We start from the raw sequence: 11,276 nt of genomic DNA, 5'->3' as shown, positions 1-11,276 counted from the left end.
AATCAGTATGTGTAGGGAGGGTGGTCTAAATAAACCAGATGGGGTTTATGTATGGGAGTTCCCTGCAAGCGGCTCTATTGCTGTTCATTTAGGAGACAGGGGAGTGGGAGGATTATCAAGGCCAACTGAAGTTTCTTTGACTTATAGAATTACCATTCTGCCATGACAGAATACTTTTAAAATTTATTATATTTTTATTTTTATTGTATGAACGCTTTGCATACATGCATATTCATTTGCCTGGACCATGTAAAAGTTGGAAGAGGGCATCAGATCCCTTGGAACAGTTGTCATAGGAAGACATGTCACCTGCCTCTGCCTTTCAAGTGCTGGGATTAAAGGTGTGTGCCACTACTGCCCAGCTAGCAGTTGGCACTCTTAACTGCTGAGCCATCTCTCCAGCCCTAGAGAAGCATTCTAAAAATAAGCTAAATCACTAGCCTCATCTAGCTTTAATTTTTATTTAATTATTTAATTTTTGAGACAGCACCTTTTGTATCCAGGCTGGCATCGAATTTGCCATGTAGCTAAAGATGATCTTTGGGGTTTCAAGTACAGACATTACAGACATGTGTTACCTCAAAGACTAACATATTTTCCCCTTTCTTTTTGGTAATACTGAAGGTTAAACATAAGGTGCTGTGTGTGTGCCTGCTAGGTAATGCTCTACCGCAGTCCTCATTTTACTTTTTAAGACTGAGTGTCACTGAGTTGCCCAGGCTGGTCCAAAAATTACTTTTGTAGTTCAGAACAGCTTTAAACATACAACACATCTTCTTCAGTATCCCAAACAATTAGAATTATAGATCTGTACCACCAGCCAACTTCTACAAAATAGGTATTTTTTTTGTTTACTCTTTTAGAGACAGGGCTTCTCTGTATAGCCCTAGTCATCCTGGAACTAGGATCTGTACACAACGATCGTTTCTAGAATTCAGAGAACCACTTGCCTCTGCCACCTGAATGCTAGGATTAAAGACATGCACTTCTACATCAGGTAAAAATACCCTTTTATAAAAAAAAAGACTCATTTTTACTTCATGTGTATTAGTGTTTTATGTGTATGATGTATGCATGTGTGCCCAGTGCTTATGGAGGCTAGAAGATGTACTGATGAGCCAGGACTGGAGTTATAGACAGTTAGTAGCTACCACGTGGGTATTGGGAACTAACTCTACAAGAGAAGCAAGTGATTTTTCCCCACTCCTCTCGGAAACAGATTTTCTCTGTGTAGCCCTGGCTATGCTGGAACTTCTTCTATAAACAAGGTCAGTCTAAAACTCAGGGATTCACCTGCCTCTGCTTCCCAAGTTTAAAGCTAGACACAACAGGTTCTCCTAATTGCTGAGTTACTTCTGCAGCCCCAGTACAGAGTACTCTTAATAGAGATACTAATTAGAAAGGATTACAAGTAATCAATGTACTTTAATAATGAAAAAAATCCTTTAAAATAAAAAAAGCAAAATTTAGAAAATATGTATATTGCCAAAACTCTCAATACTGAAAAACACAAACACCTATATAAACATAATTACATTATCCAAAGACAAAAAAAGACACCATCATTATATGAGAAATTCTTGGAGCAGTGTTTTTCAAGTTAAAAAAAATAAAAGAAAACCTCTAATTTTTAGATACACAGGAAAAACGATGAATTAAATTTCATAGGAAACAAACTCTATGATGACTTTACAATTTTTTTCCGAGCCGGGCGGTGGTGGCACATGCCTTTAATCCCAGCACTTGCGAGGCAGAGGCAGGCGGATTTCTGAGTTCGAGGCCAGCCTGGTCTACAGAGTCAGTTCCAGGACAGCCAGGACAATACAAAGAAACCCTGTCTCAAAAAAACAAAAAAAACAAAAGAAAAAAAAAAAAAAACAAGTTTTTTACAGTTATCTTTGCTTAATTTTTAAGTCCAAAGAGTTTTGTGTTGACTTTTGAAAGCCATAAGAGTGTGCAACCTTTTGATGAATAGACCATAAGTAAAAACTAGCAAAAAATAAGATAAAAATATTTGTGGGACTAAAAGGACTTTACCATGGTATAAAAATTTAAAATTTAAGATAAATTTCAAAATGTAAACACAGTTTAAAATTAAATATAAAGGAAACAAAAGTTACCATGATTAGGATTTGACTAGCATATGGGGGGGAAGTCCTTTCACAGTTGTCTACCTCAGAGACAATACTGTTAATTTATTAAACAATCTATATATTGTTCTTTTATATGAGAAAAATGTGGTTTCAGAAAGCAATAATTTTTAATAATTGTGAGAACTAGTGTTAGAATGGGATATTGTTTAAATTTCACTATTAAAAAAAAAAGACTGAAAATCTTGCTGTAAAGCATTCTTTATAGAGAAGGAAATAACCTACACTAAAAGAATACTATTTCATTACCACATACAGCACAAATACAAAAACATTCATATATTTACATAATATATCAAGCTAAAATGAATAAACTTTTCCTAGAAAGAGTACACATTAGAAATGGAGAGAATATATTAGAAAGAGAAAACATTGATAAACATTGTAAAGAAAATACCAAGACTCTCAAGCAAAGACGTCAACCATTCCAATAGCTGAGTGTTGTTATTTTTTAACAGCATTTCTGAAATGGAGAAGGATAAACAGTTTGTGGATTGTTTATCATGCTGGTATTGAAGTCATGAGACCACGTGGTCTTCCTTTTTCAGTCTTCTGAGTATCTGCGGCCATAGGTACCAGAAGCTGATAGAAATGTTTCTACTCTAGACTTATCTGCTAGGCCAAAGCCATAGACACACAGCTCTAGATAAGAGGAAATGATTAATCCTTGTGTCCAACTTCCTCATAAATGCTGCCCCTTAGAGCTTGAATTAAGGCAAGAGCACAACTTTAGACTTTTTTAAAATATTGGTTTTTTTGTGGTATTAGACATAAGGATTTATGCACATAAGATAAGTGTTGTATCAACAAGCTACTTTAGGGGAAGTTTTTCACATGTCTGATCATTTAATCTTGGGTATAAGGATAATAGCAAGTAGGTAACATGCTATTTGAGACCTCATCATTTTCAAATATGTAATCTAAAACTAATAATACAAATTAACTATGACATCATCAGGAGGAATTTTGCTAGTTTTATATGATGTTAAGACAAAGGATAAATATCAATATTGACCCTGATATATCATTTAAGTATTGTTTTTCAACCAGGTCTCAGATCTTCCAGATCTTCCCTCACTGGAATCCTGAGATTACAAGAGTTCACCTCTATGCCCGGGAAAATGGATTTTTTCCCTTGGTTGCTATAGCTGTGATCTGTGGGTCTTACAACAAAAGACTCAGTCCTTAAGTAGATCTTGGTAAATCTGCTTGACTACATTCTTCAGGTAGTTTTCTTCTAAGGGCACTTTAGAGATAACGGCAGCAATTTCATCATGGCTAGAAAAGACAAAAGGGGATTTTTAAATTACTTTTCCTGAAAAACTTATACTTCTCTCTAATTCAGAGCTACTCATGTCCTTGGATACTATCTCTTAAGTTCCTAGGAAGCACAAATGTATATTTCTGGAAATAAGCACAACATTACTTGAAACTGTGTTTTAAAATAAGGCTTGAATAACCAATTCTATATATAATTGTAAAGTATCCTGAGAAGAGTTTTTCCTGTTGTTGTTGTTTGCCTATAGTGCTAGAGATTAAACACAGGCCGTTGTACATATGAGGCAGGCATTCTACCACTTGGTTATATCTGCAACACCCCTAATTGCTTAGGGAAAAAAAAAAAACAACCAAAAGATTTTGGATTTTGTTTTTAAAGAAATCTGCCTGCCTCGGCCTCCCAAGCCTTGGGATTAAAGGCGTGCGCCACCACCGCCTGGCTTCCAGCTTATTTTTTTGAGACAGTCTTTCACTGACTGGCTAGACTGACTGGCTAGTGATTCTCAGGTTCATGCTATCTCTTGCCTTCCCAGAACTGGGGTTATGGGTGTGGACCACCTCACCCTGATTTTACCTGTGTGCTAGGGATGGGATCATAGGTCATCATGCTTCTGTGGCAGGCTCTTTACCAACAGAGCCATCTGGTCTCCAAGTTAATTTCTTCAGCTACAAAATTGTAAACTGTTGTTTGCTAATGAATTAAAGGACAGCTTCTAATATGTCACAGAATCATCAAAAAAGTTATAAAGTAACATGGTTTGATGGGGATGAACTTGACCTTCTGATCCTGTTCCCTCTTCCTCTAAGGTGGTTGAGAACACAGGGGTGCAGCACACTATGGGCAATTTTATGGTACGCAGAATGCAACCCAAGCCTTTATGCATGCTACCAACTGAGCTACATCTCCATTTCAGTTACAGAGAAGTATTGAAAAACTGAAGCCATCATAAAAGATGGGACTCCAGCATCCATTGGAGACAGTAATAAGAACACTGACTTTAAAAGAACAAATATTAGAAAAGGAAGTCAAAAACAAGTGACACACTCGCAACGTATTTGCTGACACTTGACCTTGAGGTCTTTTGGAATGAAATAAGAAGAATACAAAAGGAGCTGGAACTTGAAATGTTTACTTACCCAGTTTTCCCCAGGTAATTTTGAATGGTGAACGGTACTGGGACCAAGGGATAATGGGCTGAGAGAGACAAAGTTATCTCAAACTTTGCAAATGCTGCAGAACTGGAGAATAAAAGCTTCAATCTATAAAAGACAGATACAATTAAAAACAGATTTTTCTTTTATACTTGCATAAGAAACTTGGGTGGCTATAATTTCTTGTCCTTATCAAATAGAAAAAAAAAGGTAAAACATCTGTAGCAAGACACTGTAATAGTCACTTGCTTAGGAGAAGGAGAGATTGCACAAGTATGCACATTCACAGCATAGGTGGAGGTAACCATATTGAGTACAGATCCTCAGGCACCTTCAACCTTTTGTTTGAGGCTGTCTCTCAATGGATAGTGATGTCATCACCCCTACTAATATTGACTGCAGACTTCTAGCCTCCAGAAAATTAAGTCAACTTTGTTTCTGCTGTTCAAGCCACTCAACTTATAATACTTTATTGTAACAGCTCCAGGGAACTGAATATACTCACTCAGTATTATTCACATTTACATGCATTAGGCTATAATTTGGCCCCCATCGCTTTAAAAATTCAATCTCTTCTCCAAGAAGCCTACAATGGTTCACTACCAGTGAGAGTTCTTGAAGCATCTAGAAAAAATAAATAAACAAACTTCGTAAGTATGTATGTATGTATGTATGTATGTATGTATGTATGTATGTATATGTGTGTATGAAAAGATCACACTGAAATGTTTTACTTTTAGGGTTTAGGGATGTAGCTTGGGTAGGAGTTCAGGTCTAGTGGCTAGAGAGATAGCTCAGTAGTTAAAGACACTGGTTGCATTTTCAGAGGGTCTGGGTTCGAATCCTAGCATCCACATGATGGTCAATAATCATTTGTAACTCCAGATTAAGAGGACTCTGATGCCCTCTTTTGGCATCCTTATGCAATGCACACATTTGGCTCAGGCATATATGCAGGAAAACATCTATATACATAAAATAAAAAATAAAACTTAAAGAGTCAGGTCTAGGGAGATAGCTCAGCAGTTAAGAAAGAGCACTGGCTGCTCTTCCAGAGGTCCTGAGTTCAATTCCCAGCAACCACACAGTGGCTCACAACCATTTGTAATGGATCCAATATGTTCTTCTGGTGTGTCTAAAGACAGCTACATTGTACTCATATGCATAAAATAAAAAATTCTTAGAGAAAAAAATAGGTCTGGGCCTACTACGCTTAAAGCTCAGGGTTTGATTCCCAGCATATACCTTTAATCCCAGAGCTCAAAACACATGCACATACCCACACATGCAGGCATACTCATACAAAGAAAACCTTTTGAGGTTTAGTGGCTATTATAATCCCCAAAATGTGGACAACTGAATATATTTATAATTTCAGGAAATTATTATATATGTGGAATTTCAGTTGTGCTATTTGTAACTAATAGTGCAAGATTTTCTTTAAAAGTCTCGCTAGACGTTACCTGGGGTACCTGGTGCTGTGATGTGCACTTCTTCTTCCAGGACTCCTGTTCCTCAATGTACTGAAAAATAAGCTTATGAACTAAGAGGGAGGAAGGAGAAGCTTTATCTTCTGAATAAGGAAAAAAAATGAAAAAAAGGGTATTATTTATTCATCATTTTAATAAGGTGTGAGTATATTATATAAGCTAGAAGCATTTTCAAACTAGATGCATATTTTTATTTTTTATTTTCAAACATGACCATAACATGAAGTATATTATATAAGCAATTCTATAAAATTTTAAGTCTAGCATATAAAACAGTTTTTTTGGTGAAGGCATAAATTTTAACTGAACATATTTCTGAATTCAAAATTAGGCTTTCTTTACTAAGTAATTATAAGCAAAGCACTTAATTTTTCTGATCTGTAGTTTCCTAACTGGCAAATAGAAAATAATATCTGCTTATAGCACTGATATAAGTAATATACATACCTGGTGAGGACTAAGTACCCATAGTGCTAATTTCAAATATAAAAATAACTATTATTAATCATTATTCAATATCTAGGATGAATATAAATTACTCACTTCTTTTAAAATCTACTCAGAATTTAGAATATACAAACAGTTTTATCTCAAAACACATTTTAAGGACATTATTATACCTATAAATTACCAACAAAATTTAGAGGCTTAAATATTTAGAACTTACCATCTAATAGAGACTGAAAACTGAGCTCATTAATCTTCCTGTTAGCCTTGTCCAAGAAAGGGAGACCAACTGAGGAGAAACAGAAAAGGAGATTTTTCTCTCTTCTCTTATTTCCTCTTCAACCTTATATAGCCTATGCTGGCATCAGAGTCATATGTAGCTGAGGAAAGCCCTGGAGTTTAGATTCTCTTGTCCTAACTTCATCTCCTGAATTGTAGGCACATATTACCAAAGCTGGTTTATGCAGTGCTGGGGACTGAGCCCAACACTTTCATAACTGCTAGGCATGCATTCTACTGAACTATATCCTAGTCATAAATATTTTTTCCTACTTTAGAATTCTATTGAACGTTTATTCTTGAATCACATTATTCTCAGTATATGGTAAAGATCCCCTGATATCTAATACTATTGGTTTAGTAGGTCCTTAAAAGAAATTAAAGTATAAGACATAGCTTTCTTTCTTTTTAATATCCCCGCCCCCCACACTTTTGTTTTTTTGTTTCTTTTTCTTTTTCTAGACAGGGTTTCTCTGTGTAACAAAGGCTTTCTATCCTGGAACTAGATCTGTATATCAGGCTGGCCTAAAACTCACAGAGATCCACCTGTCACTGCCTTCTGAGTGATGGGATTAAAGAAGGCATGAGCATCCATGCCCTGCTCAGGTTTTTTTAAATTTTTTATTTATTTATTTTTTTTATTTTAAAGAAACTTTAAGACTGGGGTGGTGTATCTTAGTTTTGCTGCTGCTGCTGCTTTCTTCTTCTCCTCCTCCTTCTCTTTAATTTTTATTTTTTCTTTTGAGGCAAGTTTTTTCTATGTACTTACAGCTAGCTGTCTTGGAACTTGTATAGCAGGCTGGCCTTGAACTCAGAGATCATCTGCTACAGCTTCTTGAGTGCTAGGATTAAAGGCATATGCTATAGGGCCTGCCTTCAGGCTTGGATACATCAAAACTAATTTATGACCCAGGCTTGGTGGTACATGTCATTAATCCCAACACTTAGAATGTAGTCAGGCAAATCTGAGTCTGAGTCTAGCCTGGTCTACAGAATGAGTTCCAGCGTAGCTGTGACTAAACAGAGGGTCTATCTTGATAAACTAAAACACAACGTGTCCACACCAAAAAAAAAAAAAAAAAAAAAAAAAAAAAAAAAAAAAAGAAAGAAAGAAAGAAATATGGAAGAAATTATGGGAAATAAAGTCAAACCTGACAATAGGGAGATAAAAAGCCATGCCAATACTGTCTGGGTCCTGGGTCACATCAGATTCCAAAGAATGTATTTTATAACTCAAAAATTATAGAGCTCTTCCCTCAACTATAATAATGTCTGTGCAAACATTTTTTTCCCAAGAATCAAACAGGCACAAGGTACATATCAGCTGCATTCAGGAGGCAGAGGCAGAGAGGCAGATCTCAGAATTTGGGGCCAACTAAGTATATATTCCAAGACCTTGTCTCAAACAAATAAAACACCAAATAAAACAATATGACAATGTGGGGGGGGCGGGGGGGGGAGGCTGGTGAGATGACTCAGCGGTTAGGGGCATTGATTGCTCTTCTGAAGGTCCTGAGTTCAAATGCCAGCAACCACATGGTGGCTCACAATCCATAATGACTCTGACGCCCTCTTCTGGTGTGTCTGAAGACAGCTATAATGTACTTACATATAATAATAAATAAAATCTTAAAAAAAAAAAAAAAAGACAGTTGGACCAACTGCTCCCAATTTATTAGCTGCCAGTCCCTCTAGATTCTAAGTTACTTCTTGCTTCTCAGATTCTAATTCTTGTCTTTTTGTTGAACACTTTGTTAAATACTTGCTATGTCCTAGGTACTACACATGGCAAGAGGAAAACACATGTGAGGAGTAGAGAGAAGCCTCAGTTTGGTTCCCAGCACACACATCAGTCTCACAATCTCTTGTGATTCCCAGCTTCAGGGGATCCAACAGGTTCTTCTGGTCCCAGTGGGTGCCCTCACACACACATATATATACATGCATGTCGAAAAACATACACATATTAAGAATAAAACTTACCTAAAAAAGGTATGTATACATGACATATCCCGTGTAGTGACTGTGTAGTGTATAGAAAATTTCTAGCTACTCTGATGGCTTATCTATATAGAGAACATTTTAGGGGATTACTTTTCTTATCCTTCCAATGTGCCAGATGGAACCCAAAGCCTTATGTAAACAGTGTAAGTGCTTTACCACTGAGCTGCTTCCCCAGGCCAGGTCTTCACTATTAAGCACAAAAATAAAATCAATTAACAAGACCATTCAAGTAAATTCTCTAATAGAATGTAAACACACACACACACACACACACACACACACACACACACACACACACACACACGCATGCAGGGGAGGGGGAGAGGGGACGGAAGCATTATTTGGATAGAGATAATTTCATTATCTAAAAGAACTCAAAATCAGTTGTAATTTTAATATTGCTTGTTGTCTTCTGAGACAGGATCTCACCAGATAGCAGATGACCCTGTCCAGCCATACCACCATCCATTCTACTATATCTTTGCTCTATAACATAAAATTCTTTCATCCTGGGATTGCAGTAGCATGTAGGAGTTCCTGGGTTTGGTCTCTAGCAAACTTCTCCAAACTATTATCATTAAAGTAACTTATTCTTCTGAGAGTCTCAGCAGTATTGTCATTTTGCCAATAGTTACTATTACAATAATATGTGGGTTTTTAATCTGTAGAGAGTGCGGCCACTCATTTCTCTGTAGAGATCATTCTAGCTTTGCTACTTACCTAGTGGATCTCCAAAGGTGATGATGAGTCTTATTGTCTTATAAACAAAGGTAAATACAGCTTGATCATCACTCCACTCAACGATATCCCACTCTGACAAACTAGAGAAGAATAAATAAGAAAAACAAGTAAGTCTTCCTTTTCTTCCTTCCTTCCCAATGCTGGGGGTTCAATCCAAGAAATTACTAGCCCAAATAAAGAATTTGTGATCTCATTCATATAGTACCAATAGTAGCCACTGTTTTTGTTTTCAACTGGATTGTGAAATAATATTTCTACTTAAATAATCTGAATGACCAGGTTGGGAAAAGGATACGCATTTTCTTTCTTTCTTTCTTTCTTTCTTTCTTTCTTTCTTTCTTTCTTTCTTTCTTTCTTTCTTTCTTTCTTTCTTTCTTTCTTTCTTTCTTTCTTTCTCTCTTCTCTCTCTCTCTCTCTCTCTCTCTCTCTCTCTCTCTCTCTCTCTCTGTCTCTCTCTCTCTCTCCTCCCCCCCCTCCTCTCTCTCTCCTTTTGTATACCAGGCTGTAGGCTGGCCTGGACCTCAGAAATTCACCCGTCTCTGCCTCTCAAGTGCTGGCACTAAAGGTATGCACCACCATTGCCCAGCAGGATACACATTTTCAGTCCTAGCCCTTGAGAAGATGAACCAGGCAGATCACCTTGAGTTTTAGGTTGATCTGTGTTACACAGTCTCAAAACACAATAAAAGTACTTTTGCAATACACACATTCTAAATTAAGAACAAATTAACTCTCGAGCAAGGGTAACACAAAAGCCGGGCAGTGGTGGCGCACGCCTGTAATCCCAGCACTCTGGGAGGCAGAGGTAGGCGGATTTCTGAGTTCGAGGCCAGACTGGTCTACAGAGTGAGTTCCAGGACAGCCAGGGCTACACAGAGAAACCCTGTCTCGAAAAAACCAAATCCAAAACAAAACAAAAAAAACAAAAACACAAAAATTTGTGAAACATTACAAAAAAAAAACCTTACAAATTACAATAATTTTCTTGCCTCTGCTTCCCAAGTGCTAGGATTACAGGTATGTCCAACAACATGTGGTTCAATCTTATGTACATGAAACTACTCAATCTTGAGTCATATATTAGAGGGGAAGGGGTTCTATTTGATAAAAAGTGTTAAAAATATATATTTAAAAATATTCATCTTTTTTTTGTTTTTGTTTTCTCGAGACAGAGTTTCTCTGTGTAGTCCTGTGTGGCTTGTCCTGGAACTCACTCTGTAGACCAGGCTGGCTTTGAACTCAGAAATCTGCCTGCCTCTGCCTCCCAAGAGCTGGGACTACAGGTGTGTGCCACCATGCCCGGCTTCTTTCTTTCTTTCTTTCTTTCTTTTTTTTTTTACATTTATTTATTTATTATATGTAAGTACACTGTTAAGCTCTCTCAGACACTCCAGAAGAGGGTGTCAGGTCTCATTACAGATGGTTGTGAGCCACCATGTGGTTGCTGGGATTTGAACTCAGGACCTTTGGAAGGTTAATCAGTGCTCTTACCCGTTGAACCATCTCTCCAGCCCATCTTCTTTTATGTGTATATGTGAGTGCCTGAGTGTATGTATGCAGGAGGCCAGAAGGTGGCATTGGATCCCCTAGAACTGGATTATAGGTAGTTGTGAGCTACCATGTGGGTAGTAGGAAATGAACTGGGTCTTCTGCAAGAGCAGTATATTTAACCTCTGAACCAGCTTTCCAGACACAAAAAATACTTTAAAATATTTTAAAATTAACTCATAGTCCT

The 11,276-nt window shown here is 37.1% G+C and overlaps 1 protein-coding gene across 2 annotated transcripts in view; it reads right to left on the bottom strand.

The window, feature by feature from the left end:
* Positions 1 to 1,867: 1,867 nt before the first annotated feature.
* The window catches only part of Knl1 (kinetochore scaffold 1), a 58,869-nt gene continuing 49,460 nt past the window's right edge, over positions 1,868 to 11,276 (bottom strand). For both annotated transcript variants that reach the window (XM_052183255.1, XM_052183256.1), the window contains 6 exons: positions 9,521 to 9,621; positions 6,738 to 6,806; positions 6,044 to 6,153; positions 5,086 to 5,204; positions 4,566 to 4,688; positions 1,868 to 3,428 (listed from right to left, as the gene is read on the bottom strand). In XM_052183255.1, the coding sequence (XP_052039215.1) occupies positions 3,329 to 3,428; positions 4,566 to 4,688; positions 5,086 to 5,204; positions 6,044 to 6,153; positions 6,738 to 6,806; positions 9,521 to 9,621 (622 nt within the window). In that variant the 3' untranslated portion in view covers positions 1,868 to 3,328. The remainder of the gene's footprint in view (positions 3,429 to 4,565; positions 4,689 to 5,085; positions 5,205 to 6,043; positions 6,154 to 6,737; positions 6,807 to 9,520; positions 9,622 to 11,276) is intronic.

Source organism: Apodemus sylvaticus, chromosome 5, assembly GCF_947179515.1.
Source record: "Apodemus sylvaticus chromosome 5, mApoSyl1.1, whole genome shotgun sequence".
Taxonomy (NCBI): domain Eukaryota; kingdom Metazoa; phylum Chordata; class Mammalia; order Rodentia; family Muridae; genus Apodemus; species Apodemus sylvaticus.
Note: the sequence above shows the minus strand (reverse complement) of the source record. Positions and strands in the feature narration are given on the sequence as shown.